Source organism: Sesamum indicum, linkage group LG12, assembly GCF_026168435.1.
Source record: "Sesamum indicum cultivar Baizhima isolate 11 linkage group LG12, ASM2616843v1, whole genome shotgun sequence".
NCBI lineage: Eukaryota > Viridiplantae > Streptophyta > Magnoliopsida > Lamiales > Pedaliaceae > Sesamum > Sesamum indicum.
In genome coordinates this window covers 13768173-13791464 of record NC_142668.1, presented here as the reverse complement: position 1 = coordinate 13791464, position 23292 = coordinate 13768173, and the positions used below count along the sequence as shown (strand labels likewise).

Here is a 23292-nt window from a genome sequence, read left to right as displayed (position 1 = left end):
ATAATAGATGAAACAATTTATTTAAGTGAGAGTTATATTGTTCAAAAAATATTTATATATTAAAGGGTATCTTAGTCTATCAATAGAGGCAACTACTCCAGGGGTTCAGCCTTAAATAGTATGGATTGATAAAGAGTAACAGCAGGAATTTAGTATAGTTTAATCTCATGAATAGATGTATAAGAAGCAAATGTTTTGAAAAATGTACATGAGAATAAATCCCTGAATAAAACTTCAGTAATGTAAATCCATTGTTAGAGAAGAGATGACTCAGGAAGCTGAGAAATGCTTCAAAAAACTGAGCACCAGTACTGAAGAACTCAACTGGATAAAATGCAACCTTTTGTAGAGCACTTCCTTAAGTACAAACTAAGTCTATCACCATAATCCAATTATCATAAGGGTAAAAAGGTTTGCACAGTAGGATACTACAACTACCTCTGTTTTGGAGCAGAACGCCTTTGTCTCTTGTACTTCCTCTGCACATCATCTCTGGCTGTTGCAGTATCAGTCTCAGTGACCTGGGATGCTCCCTCGTGCCAAGACTTGAGCGGTGATTTTCCATGATTGTGAACAGTTTCTGGATTGGGTGAAGAATCACTTACTTTATTTGTTTCCTGCTCTTTTCTCTTGCCATCACCGCCTCCTGTAGAATCAGTGTCTGGCCCATCCACCCTCATCGTTTCATCAGAAACAGGATGACTGAATGATACTTGAGGCACTGGCGAAGGTTCAGGGATTTCCTTATCATCCTGCTGAGACGAGAGCTTCGAGTCTTCTGTCATGGGGCTGGCCAAGTCTGATGGTGTTAAAGTCTGAGCTCCTTGGGGCTCCAATACAGGAGGTCCAGGGATGGATTTGGTTTCTGGTCCATTGACATCCGTAACCACCTCGTTAGGGTCTGGTCGGACAGTTGACACTTCAGGTTCCAGTTGGGCACCCTGTGAGGCACCAACATCAACCAGAGGAGAGGAAGGAGACTCATTAAACTTTGTAGGGTCCCCATAGTCTGGTTGTACCGGAGCCGGTAGACATGGTGTTGTTGCATGAGGTGCAGGTATGGGTGGCAAGACTTCAGTACCTCCTCCATTCTCTTCTAGCACAGTGACAGGTTGTGGGGTATCTGCAGAGTCTGTCACCATTGGCACATTATCCTCCTGTGAGAAGCTTTTTACGTCTGTCAATGGTAGAACAGAGTCCTGATCACCTGGTGGTTCACATGGGATATCTAGCATAGATGGGTTGACAGGAGATGGTGAAGCTTCTCTACTTCCAGTTATAGTATCCAACTCTATCATCTCCAACTGTAAGTTGTCCTGCAATTCTGGCAGTGGAGAGTCTCTTGAGAGTGGTGCTACCAAAGGCTCGACAGCCTGTTCATGACAATCTTGCGGACGTGAAGGAGAACCATTAGGTCCCAATGAAACAGATGGTGTTGGAGATGACGCTCCAGAGGTACATGGAAAATATGAATTGACTCCTGAATTTGCACCAACCAAGTATCCACTCACTCCAGCTCTCCTCCTTGGCTTACAACGCTTTGTTTTAGGATCATCTGGAATCATATCATGTTCTGATATCATGGTCTGGTTTCCATTGCTCATTCTCAAAGCAAATGCACAAATATCACGAATCTTCCCAAGAGCATCTATTATTGGGTTTGTGGTTTCTGCAAAATCCAATGATAATGCTAACTTTGTATCTGCCAAAAAAAATTAGGTGCCAAGAATAATCAAAACGAGATTGTCAATGATTTCGCTCCCAAATACAGAAACTATTAGTGGAATGGCAAAGCAACTGTACCTGTGGCTTCAGGATCCAATTGCATTGTGTTTGGATCTGAAGCATCCTGGAAATCAGGTGCACACAGTGATGAATCCCATGTCTGAGGTGTATCTGGGAGTTCACCAACATGTGCCTGAAGAATAGTTGATGGCTTAAGAGAATGAGACACATCCGATGAGGTGGACATCGTTGGGGCATATGAAACTCTTTTCCGGCTCTCAGTTGCTCGTCCACAAGCAAGCCCACCTCTCTTCCTTGGTCTACCTCTTTGCACTTTAGGGGGAGCAAATGGGGATCCAGCTGGAGATGGTGCTCTAAAATCAGGGCGCACGGTGAGACGGTGATCCTCATGAGCTGCCCTCAGAGAGTATGCACATATATCCTGGATCTCTCTAAGGACATCTTCCCCTGATACCTCATAGCCTTCATGCATAGCATCAGTGGCACGGTGGTATATTTTTTGTAAGCTCTGGGCCTGTATGCATTGACAAAGTAAGAAAACACGAGCGTAAAAATAATAATAGATAAGAAGTGGACAAATCATGGTGTTTCTACCATTGCCTCCATTGCACCTCCAACTCCCTGGTATCCGGTATTTGGACGAGTAGCAGGATTACCAATCAACAAGCGAGTAATTCGCCGGTACCATAGCATGTATGGATCATTCTGATCCATCGGACCATCAACCGGAGGTGCAGTTACAACACGTGCACAGCGTTCGGTCCACATATCAACAAATTGCCTGTGATGATGGGCCCAATCATAATTTTGTCTCCCCCGACGATCAGTCAAATGGATGTCAGGGATAGTGTCACAAATTGCAGGAACCGTCTGTTGTTGCCCAAATTGACGCAGTACTCGGTCAGGGTGGTGAAACTCCACCACATCAAAGCAGATCAGAGGAGCCACTGTCTGCCAAATTCGTTTTCCTGATACGCAATACCCTGGGAGGCTGGCCAAGACATCAGCAGGATATGGCTCCCACACAAACTAAAACAAAAAGAAGATCTCAATACTAGCATACAAATTGTCATAATAGAGTGAAATACTGCTGGAAATAGTAAAATATATACAAATGAACACGAACCTGGTCATCCTTCATATTGTCTAGCTGGTCTCTATACAAGACTAAAACGTGAGTTCCGACAGTTTCCAGCTTGAAACCAACATTCCACCTATAACCAACGAATATTTCATCATAAAGCTGATGCCTTTACGTATATGAACACTTTGAGAGTTGTTTGACATCAGCTAGTATACCTGGAACCATAAGGGGCAGCAGGCAAAGGGTGATCCCCAGAAACCATGTCAGGAGGTGGCTGCTGGCGGGGTGCTAATCTCCCAGGGCGGATGAAGGGCACCCTCTCCCACGCCCAAATCTGATTCATATTTACAAAGACCATGTATCTTTACGAGTTCTGGATTGTTAAACACCGAAACAAAAATAAGGAAGTTTCTCAGTATTTAGCTCCTAATACCTGCAAAAGAACCAGTGGCCCACATATATCTGATGTCTCAGCTTTAGTAGCTCGGCACAAAGCACGGTACAAACAAGCAAGAACGGCTCCACCCCAGCTTAGCCTGCCAGCTGCCTCAAAATCCCTAAGCAGGGGCAAGTACATCAACTTTACCTTATTATTTGACATATCCGACAATAACTGCCCCCCAAGCAGCTGCAAAATGTAGGCTCTGGCATAAAACTGCACAGTGTCCTCTGATGCACCATCAGGCAATGTTTTAAACCTCTCCTGTAAGCATCGGATCTTAAGCCGTCCACGATCAAAATCTTCAGGCGGCGGTCTAAATCCCAGTAGCTCATTACATATGTCCTGCCATTCATCCATTGACCGATTGGTATCCACACCTGTAATAGGATCACCATCTACAGGGAGACCCCACAATACGGAAATGTCTTGAAGTGTAACTGTAGCCTCACCAACTGGCAAATGGAAAGTATGTGTCTCCGGGCGCCATCTCTCAACCAATGCTGTGATCAAAGCATGATCCAGCCGCATGCGACCAGCCTTATACACCCCATAAAAACCTGCTTTCAACATCATTTGCTGCACTCGAGGATCCAATGTACCCAAGCGCCAAAAGTGGCCATCACATCTCCTACAAGTTAGAGGCTCAAAGTCCTTACCATCCCATATATCTGTAGATCTGTGATGATCCTGTAAGGTAAGTACGGAATCATCAATAGGTCCAGGATGCAATGTGTGACCCAGTCCAGAATCCATCCTCCCTAAAGTTCCTGCACTATTTTAACAACAAACAATATATTATTAGTTGCACAACTGAGTTCGTTTTGTTATGTCATCAACAACTTCTTTTTCATCATATATCAGTTTTTAGATATGCTCGAGGTAAGATCAGTATGTTGGCCCATTATAAGCCTTGGAGTAAGAAAGAATACAAGGAAGAGACGGGGGCACAACTGGGATAGAAATTTCATGGTAAATAATAATGTTTTCTGGTGATGAACTGCTAATTCTCTCATTATGATCATTTACATATTACCTGGAAGATGCAAGAGTTATTAGGGGTTCCATTATCAAGACTTATTTAATGAAGGTGTACGACAGAACTAGTCGATCTAAACAAACTCCCTCAGAACTTTTCATCCCTCATGAGATTGGAGAGGACCTAGGAAAAATCCACTTCAACATGTCTTCAAAAACTGCTCTACCATTCTTCTCCAATCAGGAAAGTAACTAGCACTCTGTAAGCTGCTCATATAACTTGTTCATATACTGCATTGTCGTTCCTCTATTCATTTTTTGGCAGCTGATACTACATAGGCTCAAGATAGGACAATGCATACTATAGCAATAAACCTCAACCGGTATACTCACAGAAAAGTTTTTGAGAGACTTCAAAAACCTAATGGCCATTGTTTTACATTAACGCTTCAAGATTTCCTTAATATGAACCAGTTCAGAGTTTAAGCAACAGGCTGCAGTGCGCCATCAGTCAACAACTAAGCCTAAGAAAACTTTGATTTGAGATCGGGACCTTCATCCGTGAATTTAGACAATGCAATAGAGAGAATGCGAAAGAATGTTAAAGAAACAAGACAAGTCGGCAAGGGATAAACACCCATTAACTTGCGTGATAATTACATCAATAATCCACAAGGAACGCCACTCCAAAACGAGAATCAGCAGTTTACAGACGATTGATTGTCAACGTAAGCTCCACCGAAACAAATCAAACATCATCCCTCTGAACTGGAAAATGAATCTAAAAAAACAATGCTACCTCAAATTCCCATCGAGATAGAAAAGGGAAGAAAGAATTTTACCTGGAAACAAAAACCCACAAGCCCCAGTGTCTTACGGGCAGCCCTTCAATCAACGCAACACATGCATAGCATAAGAATGAACAATAGATTCATGGATACGGAGCTTGCTCCAACCCGATAAAGAAACAAGCTTCGAGAAGATGTGAACAATAGATTGAAAGGGTGGTGGAGGTTGAATTTTGCAGCGTAGAAAAAAAGGGAGGGAAGGAGGGACTGTGTGTGAGAAATTCCAACGGCTACTCAAATCTATGAACCTGTGCGAGAGATCTCCATTAGAAACGTTTTCACGACTTCGCTCTGTCTGCGCGTTTTGCAAAAAGAAGATAGCGTTAGGGTTTTTGTTAACGTGAGGAGGCAATCGACAAAACCTAAAAGCGTCCCTCTTTATCCACTCTACTGTTTATTTGTCAAATATCACTTCTTCACTTTCTCCAAATCCTCCATACGCCCCTAAACTTTACCACTTATTTCGATATTTCCCCAAACTTATTATTATTTGTGATCATCCTCCTTACTTTTCGTGTAATTCTAATTTTGCCCCTCCACTTTACACTTATCTATATATTTCCCCACTGGTTATTTGTATTCTCCATTCTTACTTTCTCCAATTCCTCAATATGCCCCTAAACTTCACACTTCTACTTTTCAAGCATATCTGAAAAAAAAAGAAAAATGAAAAATTAATTCTAAATTGTATGTATATAAATAATAAATATATATTTATATATGTCATTTATTATGTGATATATTAATAAGTACAATTCTATTAAATTCCTTTAGTTTGTCTAATATTAATTACCTTGGAATTTTGAATAACTCCCATTTTTATATTTAGACTCATATTATTAATTGTTTCTAACCCTTTTTATGAGCAATAAATTTATTTATTGACTTTTCAATTATGAAATTAGAATCATATGAGTTGTCGTAATTAAGTCGTCGTTATCCTTAATTATTTTTAGAAATAATTAAGTTTGTTTCTATCTCGTCGGTTGAGTAAGGAGTAATGGAAGGCATCGTAATTAAATATCGAATCCTACTAATAAAATAAATAAATTATTAAAAGTTTAACTACTTCGATGCTATATATTCAAATTTAATAAAATGCAAAAATAAAGCGCTTTTTTTTTTGCACGACACAAAAACAAAGCTCTTATAGTAGCAAAGGTGGTCAAAAAATAGAAGGTGTCGAAACCATTTTGCAGAATAATTATTTGTTAAAAATTTCGTCACAACGATCTGAAGATTCTTCTTTAACTCCTTTATGTGTAGATTTAAGCTAGTTTTGGTTATTTTAGAATTTAACAATTGAAAATTAATAAATATTTCAACTATGTGAAATAATAAGTTGAATAATTTTGACTTCATTTATAAAAATTGCGTTACGGACACTTACTACATATTTTAAAATTTTAATAAATTAGTTGCCATAATTAAGTCATTCCCATCCGTAATTTAGAAAATAACTAAATACGTACTCAGTGTTGTCATATTAACGATGAGTAAATGACAGTATTGAAATTTAGATTTTAATGATCATTACAGTACAATTACGTATCTAAACGACGAGATATGAAATAAATACTTTCCTAAGTAAACATTATAAACAAAATGATATACAAATATATAATCTTTTGCAATATCAGCACATTCCAACATTTGGGAATTACTTGAAAATATTTTCCTTAAGCGTGTTTTGTAAATTTTTCGACCTACGTTGAATGGTACAATAATACTTATCTCGCACCTTAATCTTGATTTTAAAAAAAACAAACAATTATTTCAACTTTTTGAGGCATAAAAATGTAATCCCAATCATTCACTTACACTAAACAAAAGCAACTAAGTTTTCTGAAAAAATAAGGTTGTTTGTATGGATTCAATTTAAAAGTATGAATTTTAAATTTTTAGTAACAATTTTTGAATTCGTATGAGTAATTCTAGATTCAGAAGAACTTAAATACTTCTTTCTAAATTTGAATTGTATTCCGTTAAACATTGACAAATCATCAAATTCTTCCAATATGGAATTATTTGAAATACTTTTTCCAAAATCGTCCCATCGAATCCAAATCCATCATTCCAAATGCAGTCCGAAATAATTTGATTTTTGCAACTAGGGCCATACTAATTTATTGAATAATGGTGGTGAATATGTCAACTTACCAAACCAAAGTAAAATAGGTGAACATTTTCCTATACATAGTGACAAGAATGAACACTTTCCCATTTTTACCCCTACCTTTCACCACTAGTAACAAGACACACCACCCTCATTTGCCCTTGTGGACTCATTTCAAAGGTTTCACTTGTCTATATATATTCAATCCAATTGCTTCAACACTTCACATTCATAGCCAAGAAACAAAAGAGCCCTTAGAGAAATAGTGTGCCATTTGTGTGTAGAAAAAAGAGTTAGAAAAATTTTCATAGACTAGACTTTGAAGATGGAAAGTGGAGGAAGCTCTAACCCCAAGCATAAATCAAACACCAAAAGAACACCCCAATCTGGTAAAATATCACAAACAATTCTCATACCATTCTCACTTTAGATACAAATCTATGTGAACAATGTGCATTGGATTTTTTTGCTCATATACATCACTACCATGCATGGAGTATTTGGACTCCTTGGTTTTGGATTAATGTTTGGAATTATTCTTCAACTAGCTCAACTTGGTGCGTCTCCAGATCTTCTTTTACGTTTCGTGGCTTCCGCTGTGTAGATTAAATGAAAAGCGATACTTTGTCGGCTTTCGCTGTGTTATTCTATTCCGATTTATTTTCTGTGTTGACGTGTAACGCTATGTGATTTATGCTATTTTCTTGATTCTCCGGCTGATAAACGACACGCGTAGGTATAATTCGTCCTGATTTCTTGCACGTACTTGAATTAGTGAATTTTTTGTTTCAATTTCAAATACTTGTCCTAAATTCATCTTTTTTTTGGGTATGAAAAGTGTTTTCCAATTTCAACCCTATCCAATTTTAAGTATCTAATCTAATGAATTACTCTCCACAATTCAAGAAACAATTTGTGCCTCCATATGTGTTTCATAAATTCAAACATTATAAATCCTTCATTGGTTCTCATGAAAAAGAGAGGGAAAAAAAATCTTGAAATTCTTGTTTGAGGGCAATTGTGTCTAGAAGTGCAAAAGGAGTAAAATAAGGGTACTTGTTTGCAAATGTTTTGCTTTTGAAACTGAAATTAAGTGCAATAAAGCATCTTTGTTTTCTTTTCTGCATAGTTTGTTAACTATTGGACAAAAGGCCAACAACTTTCACCAATACTTGGTTTTTTGTACATGATGATGGTGAAGAAAATAGGAGGTAAACAACATATGACCATCACTGTTTACTTGGCAGTCAACACTCACCCATAGTTGGCACACTAAATAATAATTATTCGAAAATATATTCATATGTGTGTATAATTTAAATTATTATTATTTTTGCTTAATTATATAAAAGAATGAAATAAATAATTAATCATAAAATGATATTATTTTAAATTTTAGTTAATTCTAGATGAGCACGAATAGAATTTTTTTAATGAAAAACTTAAAAGAGATGGTCGTTTTATGTAAAAATAAATATGTTGGAGGGTATTTTGGTCATTATATATTTAATCAACCGAATGCACTGTCCAAGTATTTTACAAGGTTGCGAGCATGCATTTACTATTATATATGTTTGCATTTTTAAATATTATTTTTTGTCATTGATTTGATTGATATATGTTTATTCGAGTCTTAAGAGGGAAATTTTAATACTAATCGAGTTTGACAGGATTTGAATCAATTACATAATAAGTGTGATACACTTGTCGTGTGATTAGTGTATAATTTAAGAAAAGTGATTAATCATATAACAAGTACATTATATTTATTCCGTGTAAGAATTTTTGGTCGAAATAACTCATATTTTATTAAAGGAATCAAAGGGTAGCAACTCGATAAATCTCAACCAATGCTACCCTCATCCCCTCACCTAAAGTAGGTTGTCTTTTTCACTTTGTTGCACTATAAATGTGAGCTTGCATTGCTGAAAAAATCACACACTCGGGTTAAACACCTTCTTCATCTTTTCAGGCATAGTCATCCGGGAGCCGAGCGCAGCACCCGCCAACATCCCCAACAATGCTGCCGGCTTGAACCCGGAACAAACCTTCAAGCGCGATCCGGACCAGTACATGCCCATTGCCAATGTCATTCGAATCATGCGCCGTATCCTCCCGGCCCATGCAAAGATCGCTGACGATGCAAAGGAGACTATTCAAGAGTGCGTCTCCGAATTCATTGGCTTTATTACAAGTGAGGCTAATGACAAGTGCCATCGGGAGTACCGGAAGACTATCACCCCAGACGACGTGCTCTCAGCCATGGGGACGTTGGGGTTCGACAATTACATCGAACCCCTGACCTTTTACTTGAATAGGTACCGGGCTCAGGACCCCGAACGGGCCTCCATGCACCAGTTGCCGTTCATCAGGCGTGCGGCCGGCCCAGTTCAGCCACGACCAGCGGCTCAAATGCCGGTAGCTCGACCACCGCCACTACAGGTGCCACCGCAAACAGCAATGAGGTTTGCTCCACCGGCCAGATTCGCTGTCGAAGGCGGTAATTATGCTGCGTTGCCACAAATAGGTGACTACTTTGTGGGCAACGAGGGTGGCGGGGAAGGCTCCTCCGGCGGCTACCTGTACGATCGGTATAGGCAGTTTAGGTAGAAGAGTGTGGCCAGCCATACTTAGAAACTTAAAATCCAACCGGATTGGTTGAAATCTTCATTGTTGTGTTTGATGATCAAATCGGTAGATTAGATTTCTCAATTTTGATATTATGGTCGGCCTGCTGGCTCCAGAAAATGTAATGCAAACATGTCACTAATTTTATACAAAGTTTTGTCATAAATTTATGAGCAGTTTAAAATTGCAATAAGAACGATGAATTTATTGTGGAATTACACTTAGACCCCCTCTCAACCTACAAAATTATACTTTTCTCAAATAAAATTTGAAATTACACTTAAATCTCTTTCAAAAAATTTTCATTAATTACACCTGACCTTCATTCATTAAGGTCCAGACAAAAATTGCAGACGTTTTACGTAAATTTTCAACTTGTCCCTTATTTAACAATTTTCATATAAATTTTTGTACCTATAGTATATATATATATATGGATTGAGGTTAACATCGTTATATATTTTCTTTATAAATGCAATACAATTACGTGGGAATATTAAATATGGTAAAAATAAAAATTTATATAATTTTTTTTCTAACATTAGCATCTTTTATCAAAATTGTAACGAAGGGAGTCAGGTGTAATTGGAGAATTTTTAAAATGGGGTACAAGTATAAGTTCACATTTTTAGATAGAATCTAGATGTGATCAATCGTAATTTATTTTAGGTATGAAATATTTTGAATGCAAAATATATATAAAAATGGATTATATTATAAAATATATCATCATATAACTAATTAGATTTGGGACAATTTATAAAAATTCCAAAATGATCTGCTAAGATTTCTAAAAATTGAAATCAATGATTTGATGTGTCAGACTCACTTTATAATTGTATAAACATGCCATTTACTTAATAAATATGTTTAAATTATTGAAAAATGATAACTTTTGAAAATATTTGGTATTCTTACACATATTAAAACTTTGGACTAACAATTGACTTTATATTATTAGTTTATTGTATAGTATTAGATCTTTATATTTTATTTATGAATATATAAAACACATTTATATTTATAAAATAATGCATATAAATTTACTTTTCCATCTATACAAGAAAAGGTATTTTTTTCTCTCATAAATGACTTTATGACACCGTAATACAAATTTTATTGTTATGCCAATAATATTCATAAATTGAGTTTTTTTTTATTGCTTTCTTTCTTTAGTTTTTAGAAATATGATGTATTAGTTTTTATATATATATATTTATTTAAAATATATTTTTAAATATAAAATATTATTTATTATATGCACACAGAGATAATGTATCTTTTTCTGTCCGTGAAGATCCCACCAGAGCGCCTTCTACTTCTAGTAGGCCATGAACTAGATCCGAATCATTCTCAAAGAGTCCATAAGAAGTGATCTTATTTTTTTCATCGAGTCCGAGTAGAGACCAAAGATCTTGAGCCACCGATCCGACAGAACAACTCAAAAGATAAAGAAGTATCGTTAATTTCTTCATGCTCGCTCCAAGTTCGAAGTACTATTTGTACAAATAAGAATCTCCTTCGTTATATGATTTCTTCTTCATATAGATAGATATAGGATCTATGGGGCAATTATTTAGAAGTACATTTTGTGCAAGTATATATAAAAAAGAGCCTAGACCTGTCCGGTTTGACCCGGATCCGTTTACCATCCCCACTAGAAATTTTTTTAGGAAAAAAAAGGAAATCGAAATCTTGCTTAAACCCTAAACCCCCAAAATTTTGCATACCTGCGTTCTGTCTCTGCGCCCCTCCAGGCTCCAATTCCCCCTCCCCCTCTCACGACAGACGGAGAGAAACTAAGCTATCAAGAACTGCACAGAGGAATGGTTTCGGAGAGCGAAGATTCTGAAACCATGAAGGAAGAGAAGACGCCGAAAATTCCGGTGTGGGATTTGCCTGATGTTCCGAAGGGAGGGCTGCCCCCGCACCTCGAACTCCAGAGAACTCGCGTTCTCTGCACTTTCGATGCCCCTACTCATGTATTTACATTACCTTTATTTATTCATTGCTATTTCTTCTCAAACTTTATTTTTTGAGGGGTTGCTCAAGGTTCCGTTTTTCATTATTTTTGTTCTCTGTTTTGGCAATAAAGACGGAAAATTTTCAATACTCCGGTGCATATGCGTCGATGGGAGTGGATAACAGTCTCCGATTGGAGGAATTTCGCAGCAATTTTAGAGTTGAAGTTATTAGTCTCACAGAGGATGATATGGAGTTTGATATGATTGGCATTGATGCTGCTATCGCGAATGCTTTTCGAAGAATCCTCATCGCCGAGGTGCGCCTTTTCGGGCTTTTCAGCCATCTTTGTGTAAACTTTGGGATTTTATATCAGAGCCAACTGGAATTAGTGGAACATGGTCTTCTAGCTGCTTAACGTATATTCTTTGTGTAAACTTTGGTTTTATATGAGATCAGCTGTGTATTTGACATATTACTGTCTTAATGCCTTCTAGCTACTTAATGTATATTGTTAGTGGACTTTCATATGATTACAAACTGCTTCTGTGCAATTGTCCCTATAGAGCTTATATTTTATTGGGTGAAGGGCTGATTTCTCTCTCTCTTTTCCTGTATAGCTTCCCACCATGGCTATTGAAAAGGTTCTTATAGCGAATAACACCTCAGTGGTCCAAGATGAAGTACTCGCGCATAGACTGGGTCTTGTTCCACTTAAAGTTGATCCAAGGCTCTTCAATTATAAGTCAGGTTCAAGCTATTTCCCTCTTGTTTTTCTATATTTCTTTTCTTCAGCTGTTTTTCAGTTCAGCTTTTAATGAGACTAGTTTTATGATGCTTGAGTTGTCTATTCTCCAGAAAATGATGAACCCAATGAAAAGAATACTATTGTATTTAAACTCCATGTTCGTTGTGAAAGAGGGAGCTCACGTATTAAAGGTATCATTTGTTTGCTCAACCAATGAAGATCCATTGAACATGTTTCACTGATTCCAGTTTAAATAGTTTATCTCAATGAACAGTTGCAATCATTTCTCTTCCTTTTATTGATGCAAAATATTGCAGTAAAGTCCAACGAGCTGAAGTGGCTGCCACATGGCAGTGAGTTCATACTAGGCACAGAAAAAGCAGCTGCAGATTCGACTTCAAAGACGAAAACTTACACTTCATTTAATTGTAGCCAAGACTCTTTGCTGGAATTTGTAAACAACCCAATTGGGCCGAAGCATGATGATATCATTTTAGCTAAACTTGGTCCGGGACAGGTATGGTTTAATGTTCGATGTCTAGCTCTTTGTATCTGTGAAACTTAGAGCAGGACTATATTGGACCCTCTGTGTTGTCATTCATTTAGTGGTCTTGTTTGTAAATGTGCAAAATCACAAAAATTTTGGCTTCTCGTACTATGATCTAGCATGCTTGTATTTAAACAACTTCGATAGTAACTGCAACATATTTCAACATATCTCTGTTGCTTATCATGAGAATAAAACCCTGTCTAAAGGATAATTTAATTGTAAAATGAGCTGATGGTGATTCATGTATCTTGCATAATAATGGCTACTGCTAAGTGGTGAATTTTTTGACGACATAGTATGATATCATATGTTTATGTAATGCTTTCTTGCAAGTTAGCCATCAAAATCTAAAAGATTGTTTTCCGTGTCTCTGAAATACAATGCTACTCGTGCAGGAAATTGAGCTGGAAGCACATGCTGTGAAAGGAATGGGTAAGACGCATGCAAAGTGGTCCCCTGTTGCTACTGCTTGGTATAGGATGCTTCCTGAGGTATGAAGATTCCTATATCCTTTTTCTTTATTATTGGTGTCATCTTTTCTTAATCAAAACTCCTTCAATATGCTAAATTTGTTGGGCGCTAATATGGTTAAACAATAAGGCTGAAACAACTTGGTATTATGTTCCTGTGTAGATTGTCTTTTTGCAAGAAATTGAAGATGAAAAGGCTGAAGAACTTGTCAAGAAATGTCCTGTTAGAGTGTTTGATATTGAAGATATTGGTAAAGGTAAGATGATAGCTGGGCGATGATTAATTTTGTAAATTGCTTTAGCTTATCTTATCCCTTATGCATCTAAATTGGTTTACTGCAAAAGTGATGTTACATCTGTCCACTGGTTCCAAATGTATGCTGTTTGTTTCTCAGTTATAGGTTTTCTAATAAGTTGACTGACTGTCAATTAGGTCGAAAGAGAGCAACTGTGGCAAGACCTCGATCTTGTACTCTCTGTCGCGAATGCATCAGAGGAGATGATTGGGATAAGCGTGTGGCTCTTCGGCGTGTAAAAGATCATTTCATTTGTAAGTGGAGTGGTGAAACGTACCTTTATATTTCAGTTATACTGACAGTTTCTAGTCATTTAGTTTCTTCTTGCACTTACAAAATATCTGTGGAATTTTAGTCAGTGTGATCTGTTATTCCAAGTAGTTTGTAGTGCAACATTTTCTGCTGTGCTGCCACCAATGAAGAAATAGCAAGTTCCAGGCAAAATAAGTTGCGTTCAGCATAGATGTCTGTATGGCTGTGAGAATATGCTTAATAATATGCTTTTGACTTGTTCATTAGAAATTCACCTTTTTTCACCTTTTCTTTTTCGTGTCCGGATTCAAATTGAGTTGCAAGAACTCTCAAATCTTGTGGTCAAAGTTCAGATGATTGCTAGCTGTAAAACAAAATATTAAGGCTTTGTTTTTATAAACCACGGATAATTTAACTTCACAATATTTATTTTTTCTCTCTTATCAGTTTTCTGTGAATTAGCTTATGAACATACCCTACAAATATGTGTGGTAGCTTTAAGCTTCTCATGGACCCCTTTTGTGTTATAAATTCTGCTGTTAGTTTCCCCAGTGCCCTAATTTGGACATTGTAAGACAAGGAAAAGTTACAAGTTTTTAAAAAATAAGGTCCGACACTTACTTGTTGGACGGTAACTTCACCAATATGGTCCTAACATTTTTGTTATCTCCTACTTCCTCAGTTACAATAGAGTCCGCAGGAGCGCTGCCTCCTGAAGTACTGTTCACCGAAGCTGTGAAGATTTTAGAAGACAAGTGTGAGCGGGTGATAACTGAGCTCTCCTGAGTTCCTTCAAAGACAACCTTGGCATGGGGAAGATCCAAGTACATTGGAAACGAAGATGTAGGAATTGTTTGTCAGTTATTTGGCATGACTACAAATTTCAGATAGCCCGCTCCATGTTCATGTCTCTACAATCAAGCAGTGGAGTGAAACGTAAACATCAAACGCAGTTGAAGTCAAAATCGGCATTTACATCATGACGGAAACTATTGAATGTATCAAGAATTGGTATATAAGCATCATCCGGTGTACTGCACTTACTGTGTAAGAAAAATGTAGTACCTGAACCTACAAGGTCGAATGCGAATCCATTTCATTTTCAGTATTATCTTAAAGATGCAGTCACACTAATCATCTCTTCATACTGTTTGTCTCCATCCAGGTATCATAACCATCATGTTACTGACAAAAAAAAAATTCAAACATTGGATTCTTGATCAATCAGACAGGTCACATTTCAACATTTTCCTTGTAAACATGTATAAATAAAACACTTCACAAACCATTATCAACTTTTACCTTATTTTTTACAAACCCAAACATGTGACAGCCAGGATGGAGAATATAACTTAAGACCCCCTTCCTAAAATATAGTAAAAAACGATAGTAGGCCGCGAAAGCAGAACTTTTTGCAGGAATAAAGAAAGTTATTAAACCTCAAAGCCACATGTAATAAGCGTGCTACAGGACAACGTACATCAGCATACACAGCGAAAACTGGAGAAGAGCATTGTTTTCGTTGGTAGGGATTATCCATCAATGGGCACTGCCTCAGGAAGCAAGAAAGGTTGTACGATAACTGCAGTTGGTGTTGACAACACATATGGTAAGGTCAATGGGGAAGGCTAAGACAAACTTGGGTTCATTAATTTTAATTTTCTGTAAGGAGAGAACAAACTTAATTGATGAAGTTTTTGTCAGGAAAGGTTTGTGTTGTAAGTGGCACGCAACTAGGGGGAGAAGAGAACTCTCTACATGCATTCCACAACTGGGCCAACGCCAAACAGTCATGGAGTGATATAGATGACTGGGTTCTTGGCTTCACTTGCATTTTTCTGGCATTTTTTTTTGGATAGTTATATTTAAATTTTTGACTTATCTTCTGTTCGCACAAATAATTCATACCTTTTAAAACATTATACATAGATCTCTAGAAAATCATTCCTATTTTTTGAAAAATATCAATTTCATTTGCACATTACCATTCGTACTTTTTAAAAAATTACTGATATACCTTCCACAAACATCAATAATATTACACAAACTATCATTCTTTTTGTTGTTAAGGATAATTTTTGTAATTATACAAAAAATATGGATGATTTGTAAAAATAGATCGTAAATCAATAAAAATAAATATAATCATTCATTTTTTTATTACAAAAATTTTAAGGTATTTTCGACTACAATCACCATTCAAAATATAATAAAAGAATTACAAGTCACGTACGTAGGTTGTTACTTAGTCAGTGCTATAGAATTGTTCGGATTTAGAAAACAATTGTTTTGTGATGAAACTCCAAATTTCAAAGTATTAATAAATTTTAAAGACAAATACAAACATTAAAAGAAAACGTCTCATGACAAGAAGTGTCACATCAAGGTTGCATTAACTTGTATTTAATTTTGTTTAATATAAGGAAAGGTATGCCCACATTGTAGATGAAGAGGTACATTAAAATTAGGCAGTGTAATTTCAATAACTATTGTCCATAATAGAATTATAATTAAGGTGAATAATGGGGAGTGAATTGAATGAAATTGTAGGCAATAGAGCAAGAAGGTGGCGGGGAGGACACAAGAGGTAATTACCAAGTTAGTTACAGTCTTAATGGGAAATTAATGGAGGAGTGGTCTCAACTCTCACCAGCTTCTTGCAAGCATGAGGGACAGGTTGGAGCATTTGAAGGCCCATTTGTTGATTCAGACCCTTTTCTTTGCGACAAAATTCATTGAAATTATTGAACATGTAAAGCTTTTACTTTAACTCCTCTCTCTCCCTCTCTCTCTCACACTCACACTCACAGACACAGTCTCTTTGTTTCTCTCTCTCTCACACACATATATACATACACAATACAACAATAAACTACAGTATTGCTGCATTGGTATTGGCAGTCACACACCCAACTCTCTCTTTCAACATTCTCAAAGCCTTTTCCTTTTTCTTTTCCTATATCATTCAACCCACACATTTTTGGAAGAAGAAAGGGGGAGGGGAAGGTGTCACTATCTTGTTTATCTCTCCCTACAGTTGAGTGGCCTCCTTTTTTAATTTCTTTCCTTCCAATTCTTAAAGCAATTGAAATTTGCAAACCCTAAAGTTCTGATCTTTGTGACTCCAGGTTTGCTTCTTTTTTGGTTTGGACTGCTTTTCTTGCTTTACTTTCGAACTGGTCCAGTGGATTGCTAGGTGCGTTGTACTTCTCTACGCCTCTCTGGGTTTTTGTTTTTTTTAGCATTGTGAGTTTTTGTGGGGTTTTACAGATCCCTCTTGGTAGGGTTTTTACAGAGAGAGGTGGGTCATTGTTCAAGATCTGTGCTTTTCATGGACCCTTTACTTTTTTTCCAGCTATTTTCATCCTAAATTTGTGCTTATCTTTTTGCTATGTGGTAATGTTTGACTATGAAGGGTGTTTGAGGGACTACATTTGGTTTATAGGTTAAGTCAGTCTCTCTCTCATTGCAATATTCTGCTGATCTGATGTATGAATTTTGTTATCACTGAGCAATTGTTCGTCTCAAGGTTGAAGGCTTGCATTTTGAGGTAAATTGGACGTGTGATGTTGCTTCCACGGGAAATTGCACACTTTGTTGCTCTTCTATCTGTTGTATTGATCTGCATCTTCACTTGTATGCTTCCTGTTTCTACACTTATTTTTCTTTTACTTTTGGAGGAGAAGAGATTCTGCCTCTGATTTGCTTCCTCAATACCCTTTTGTGAATCCAGCTTTGAGTTTTTTTGTTGGATATGTGATCGGTTTGGTACTTATGAGGACTATCCTCGTCTGTGTTACGCCTTTGCTGGAGATTTTGTATGTCAAAGGACTGACGTTGTTTTGAACTAATTATAATTTATTTAATCTACTAATTTCCTCTTATTGTCTGTGATTCGGTCACTAATGTGCTCTGTCTCTGAACTAAACTGCAGATGTGGATGCGGCGCAGATGATGGTTTCTGATTTCAGCATTGAAGGGGCAAACATATTGTATTTGGGCTCTGTGTGTGTTCAATTTGGTTAATTATAAAGTCTCCGTACAGTCCAATGGCCTCAGAATCATGTATCACGGGCTCCTCAGGAAAGCAAAGCAAGAGTCATGGAGGGCAAGCGTACAAAACAGGAAAATTGGACTCTGCTATGAAAGAATTACCCAGAAATGTTGAAAATGCTGCATCTAAGAAATTTACTTTAGAAGCTGCAGCGGAAATAAAAAGAAATAATCATTTGCAGAAGGGAGCAGTCAGTTCTTTGACAGGTAAAATGGATTCAAGCTTACATTTGGGTAATCCAAAACAAGCACCAATATTGAACCAAACTGCTGAGCAGGAAAAGAAAACATCAGATGATGGAAATGTGAAAGACAGCGCTGCATCTGCAAAAGTTAGTGATGGAGCAAGCAGCCTTGCTAAGACTAGCGGAAGTGCCAAGATTAGTGATCGAGTTGATTTCGTTGAGAGTGGCAAGAGCAGTTTGTGTAGGGGTAGCACAAGTACTGATATTAGTGATGAAAGTACTTGCAGCAGCTTGAGCAGCGGTGTTAACAAACCCCATAAAGCAAACGACCTTAGATGGGAGGCAATACAGGCGGTCCGCACAAAGGATGGGGTCTTAGATCTGAGGCACTTTAGACTACTGAAGAAGTTGGGCTGTGGTGACATCGGAAGTGTCTATTTGTCGGAATTATGTGGTACGAAGTGTTACTTTGCAATGAAGGTTATGGATAAAGCTTCACTAGCTAGTCGAAAGAAACTTCTGCGAGCCCAGACAGAAAGAGAAATTCTGCAGTCTCTAGATCATCCTTTTCTTCCGACCTTATACACTCATTTTGAAACAGAAAAGTTTTCATGTTTAGTAATGGAGTTCTGTCCTGGGGGAGACTTGCATACACTTCGACAAAGGCAACCAGGAAAGCACTTTTCTGAGCAAGCCGTGAAGTATGACACTTCTTAAACTCATGCTTTTGTGATATATTATTTGTTTTATGCATTAAATGTTTCCTCTCAGGACTTCGCAAATCAATGCTACCATATGTATAACTATATTTTGAGCCAGCAACTGGATAAAGAAATATTTGAACTAACTAAAGCAAATCTAGAAAGTATATTTCAGATGTGAACATGTGAAGTTCTAATAATTCTGCGAAAACAAACAATGAGCTGGTATAGATCCCAGCGGTTTATGCATACTACTTACTGTAAGGTTTATCGCTGCCCTATCTTAAAGGTCTATCATGGAAATAAGCTGAGACAAAGCCTAAAAGTTTCAGAAGCTTTTGATTCAGAATTCTAGTCGTTTCAAGACCAGTTGCCAATGCGGCACTTGGTAGTTAGTTTACTAGGAATTCTTTGGTCCTTACAGCTTCTGCAAGCGCACTCTTATAGAGAGAGGATAAAATACACAATCCAGATTCTGATATAAGAGCATATTCTAATCAACTAAATCTATTCCATGCTGCTAGTGGCTTATCATGAAAGGTTAAATAAGGTAACCAGAGCCCTGACTCTTGAAGATTTTTCATAGAACTCCAATTCAATAAATGCCATGTGAAAGCTTCTATGTTGGAACTCCTAGCCTATTCAGTTGTCAGTGGAGACACCTGTGCTTGCTAGTGTGCATTCAATCAAATTCTTCCTAGATATATTTTCTCTTCTTCTGCTCTTTTAATTTCACTTTACATCCCTGCAACCCAGTCCTCAACAAAAAGCAAAATAAAAAAGAAGTCAGTACAACACATTTTTCTCTAAATTACTGGCTTAATTAGCATTTTACTTTTGCAGCATACCTTGAATATCAGGTATCAACTTGAATCCATGTGGCTGTTCATTTAGCTTCTTGCTTGTTTTGAACACCTTTTACTTGCATTTTACTGCATTGTATGTGGGTCCCTTTAAGCATTCTTCTCTTTTTCTGGTGATATTACCTCAGCAGATGTAAGTCATACTTACACCTTGTTTCGTCTACTGTATTTATGTCTCGACTTGTAGTGTACCTGATGAAGCAGTGAAGTAAAAGTAGAATAGTCATCTCAGACCCTATCCTGTATTCCTCATTTACTATATCTATTCCCAGGAACACTTACTTCCAGGAGTGTTCCATTCTCATAGAAGAAACTGAAAAGCTAAGAAGGAAATTATTAGTTTGACGTGCCACCTATTTATGGTTATTGACATGGACCATCAAGTTGACGGACTGAATTCTCTATTACAGCTCATCCAAATTCCCTTTTCCACGTGTATCTTATTTTACGTAATGTAATGTATTTATACCTGTTTATCTTCTTAACATCATGTTTCTAATGTTAAATCCAATTTGCGTGTCTGTCATACATTTCTGATTAATTTTTAATACCTTTTGTGTGCATTTTACAGATACTGATATTTTGAATTGGGTATTCTCTGTTAGTCTGTAAGCCTAAGATACTAGTTATAATCCCATCTGCATTTGAACCTTAAAATCTAGAGCCTTGAGGGATGTTTGCCTGTGTGAGCTTAATTAAAAGAACTTTTTCTTATCAATTTATTATATGCTTATTTGGGATTTTCACATGCAGGTTTTATGTGGCAGAGGTCCTTCTTGCTTTAGAATATCTTCACATGCTCGGCATCGTCTACCGTGACCTGAAGCCTGAAAATGTTCTCGTGAGGGACGATGGGCATATAATGCTATCAGATTTTGATCTTTCACTTCGCTGTACTGTGAGCCCCACTCTGATAAAGTCCTCATCGATTGAAGCAGATCCTTTACGGAAAAACAGTGTTTATTGCGTCCAACCTGCCTGCATTGAGCCATCCTGTATCCAGCCATCATGTATGGTCCCTACTACATGTTTTGCTCCTCGCCTCTTTTCAAGTAAATCCAAGAAAGATCGAAAACCCAAAAACGAAGTGGGCAACCAAGTTAGCCCTTTGCCAGAACTTATTGCTGAGCCGACGGATGCTCGTTCAATGTCATTTGTTGGTACCCACGAATACTTGGCACCTGAAATCATTAAAGGTGAAGGGCATGGCAGTGCAGTCGACTGGTGGACGTTCGGGATTTTTCTCTACGAGCTATTGTTTGGTAAGACACCATTTAAGGGATCAGGAAACCGGGCTACCCTCTTCAATGTCGTGGGTCAACCCCTCCGTTTTCCAGAATCTCCAGTTGTTAGTTTCGCTGCTAGAGATCTAATCAGAGGCTTATTAGTGAAAGAGCCACAACATCGGTTGGCTTTCAAACGTGGAGCAACGGAAATCAAGCAGCACCCATTCTTTGAAGGTGTGAATTGGGCTCTTATCCGTTGTGCAAGCCCTCCAGAGGTCCCAAGACCAGTCGACATGGAGAGGATTCCCCTACCTCCACCATCAACTAGTCTGAAAGTTGCCCCTGCAGCTATCCCAGCTCCCCAGAATTCTGACAATTATCTGGAATTTGATTTCTTTTAGTAGTTTTTCATGTTTGAGCTGCTATTTGTTTTCAGAAAATGAGATATATGGATATTTCCAGACATTAAAAGGACCAAAAGGAAGGTCAGAGCGTCTTGTGCTAGTAGTGTTTGATTATGTATTTGGACAGTTGAAGATTTGTTGTATTGCAAATTGTTGTAATGCTGTTGGTATCAATCCGTACTGTGTATCACTTCAAGCTTTCCTGGTACAACGGCTTGGCTTTGACTTTTCAGGAAACAGTTCCAGACAAGACACCGACTGTTTTTCTGTAGTAACATAAGGTGTTAAGACAGGAAAAACATAAAGCAAGAAGTAGGCAGGCATAGCAAGAAAGGGTTTTGCTCCCTCATTCTTAACTTGCTCGACGTCAGCTTGTTCTTGATAGGTATGAATCTGTTCTGTGAGCACTACTAGGAGTGGTTGCTCGCTGATTGGAGGAAGGAAAGGAAGGAAGAACATGTCAATAGACAATAAATGTAATGGAGAAGTAATGAGACAAAAAGGGCAACTAGCAAACGTCTCGCAGACTGGAAAATGTCAACATTAGGATGAATTTGCGGTGAGCGTGGATCGAACACGCGACCTTCAGATCTTCAGTCTGACGCTCTCCCAACTGAGCTATCCCCGCAACCGTTTATATATTTGTATTCATATGAGATCATCTAAAAAGATATAGTTAATTATATACAATTTTTTTCCCTTATATTCTTACCTACTCAAAATTTGAACTCAAAACCTCCAAAAATACTTATTATAAGACACAAACCAACCGTTGAGTTGTCCGTCTGAAAACCTCTATTCATGTTAGATTAAGATTTTAGGATTTTAGCTGGTGAACAAAACCACTAAGGAGAATGTATAAATTCTTTTTCATGTTCTACACACTTTTATACTACTTATTTTGATTTCTTTAACTAAAATTTGAAAGCAAACATAAAACTAATATGAATATCATGTGACATTCCTTTCCCATTGGGTATTTGGATGGATGGACATTACAACATAATGAAACAAACATATGCACTCACATCACATGATGTCCATTTCTTTTCACTTTGGTCAAAAAGCATCATATATACCACTATAACTCACAATCATCAACCATCTTCATGTGTGTCTTAGAATGAGTATAAGTTGCAAGTGGCACTACTTTCTTCTCTAGCCACCTTATAACCAGCTACTGCCTTTTATTAAGCTCACTCCAACCATTGCTTTTCTCTATTCTAACTTAAGTTTCACAATATTTTAATTAGTGATTCTAACTTATGTTTTTATCTCGAACCAATAATTATTCTGTTTCTGCTATAAGAAAATTTAACATTTTTTAAATAGGATACGAATCTGTGCACCCTACCCGGTCCGACCCATAACTACTATTATCGACCATTCAATATCTGAAAGGCTGAGATCACGATACATGAACTCGTTCAAATACGACATTCGGCTCCATAAAGCTTTTCAGTCTAAAGTACACCATTTTGATTGTGAGAGTCTTTCATTTTAGACATCAGAGGATATTAGTTGATGTCCTCCAACGAGCCTAACGATCTATTCATTTTTTCAAGTTCCAAACACGTATGTATAAAACTATCTTGAGGTCACCTCGATTTCCCAACTCATACCACCCGTTAATATAGTTTTTAGAACAAAGTCCAAACAGCCTAAATTTAATATATCAGCAAAGTTATGCGTTGAGTGCAGTGAATGAAATCCTAGTTTTAGTTTTGACCTTGGTACTTGAAT

At 37.4% G+C, this 23292-nt stretch overlaps 4 protein-coding genes and 1 non-coding gene across 10 annotated transcripts; 3 read left to right on the top strand and 2 right to left on the bottom strand.

The window, feature by feature from the left end:
* Positions 1 to 209: 209 nt before the first annotated feature.
* LOC105174985 (uncharacterized) lies at positions 210 to 5476 on the bottom strand. Of its 3 annotated transcripts, none has more exons than XM_011097274.3 (7): positions 5090 to 5476; positions 3264 to 4044; positions 3046 to 3164; positions 2873 to 2960; positions 2341 to 2775; positions 1804 to 2260; positions 210 to 1702 (listed from the first exon to the last, which is right to left on the bottom strand). In XM_011097274.3, exons 2-7 carry the CDS (start codon positions 4023 to 4025, stop codon positions 435 to 437), a joined length of 3129 nt encoding a protein of 1042 aa, XP_011095576.1. In that variant the 5' UTR covers positions 4026 to 4044; positions 5090 to 5476; the 3' UTR covers positions 210 to 434. The 3 variants fall into 3 exon arrangements, with proteins under 3 accessions (XP_011095576.1, XP_020553972.1, XP_011095577.1); XM_020698313.2 differs by having other exon boundaries at positions 210 to 1669; XM_011097275.3 differs by having other exon boundaries at positions 3264 to 4039.
* A 1987-nt stretch (positions 5477 to 7463) lies between these two features.
* On the top strand, positions 7464 to 10042 carry LOC105174984 (nuclear transcription factor Y subunit B-7-like). The gene is made up of 2 exons (XM_011097273.2): positions 7464 to 7600; positions 9184 to 10042. Exons 1-2 carry the CDS (start codon positions 7537 to 7539, stop codon positions 9819 to 9821), a joined length of 702 nt encoding a protein of 233 aa, XP_011095575.1. The 5' UTR covers positions 7464 to 7536; the 3' UTR covers positions 9822 to 10042.
* Positions 10043 to 11530: 1488 nt separating this feature from the next.
* On the top strand, positions 11531 to 15228 carry RPAC43 (RNA polymerase I subunit 43). The gene is made up of 9 exons (XM_011097272.3): positions 11531 to 11821; positions 11935 to 12120; positions 12422 to 12551; positions 12660 to 12740; positions 12867 to 13066; positions 13495 to 13590; positions 13733 to 13826; positions 14003 to 14119; positions 14800 to 15228. Exons 1-9 carry the CDS (start codon positions 11666 to 11668, stop codon positions 14901 to 14903), a joined length of 1164 nt encoding a protein of 387 aa, XP_011095574.1. The 5' UTR covers positions 11531 to 11665; the 3' UTR covers positions 14904 to 15228.
* A 1632-nt stretch (positions 15229 to 16860) lies between these two features.
* LOC105174982 (serine/threonine-protein kinase D6PKL2) lies at positions 16861 to 21723 on the top strand. Of its 4 annotated transcripts, XM_011097267.3 has the most exons (4): positions 16861 to 17153; positions 17246 to 17313; positions 18052 to 19056; positions 20673 to 21723. In XM_011097267.3, exons 3-4 carry the CDS (start codon positions 18167 to 18169, stop codon positions 21544 to 21546), a joined length of 1764 nt encoding a protein of 587 aa, XP_011095569.1. In that variant the 5' UTR covers positions 16861 to 17153; positions 17246 to 17313; positions 18052 to 18166; the 3' UTR covers positions 21547 to 21723. The 4 variants fall into 4 exon arrangements, with proteins under 4 accessions (XP_011095569.1, XP_011095570.1, XP_020554006.1 ...); XM_011097268.3 differs by lacking the exon at positions 17246 to 17313 and having other exon boundaries at positions 16861 to 17245; XM_020698347.2 differs by lacking the exon at positions 16861 to 17153 and having other exon boundaries at positions 17161 to 17313.
* A 381-nt stretch (positions 21724 to 22104) lies between these two features.
* On the bottom strand, positions 22105 to 22177 carry TRNAF-GAA (transfer RNA phenylalanine (anticodon GAA)). The gene has a single exon. It is a non-coding gene; the product is annotated as a tRNA-Phe (tRNA).
* Between the last annotated feature and the right edge of the window lie 1115 nt (positions 22178 to 23292).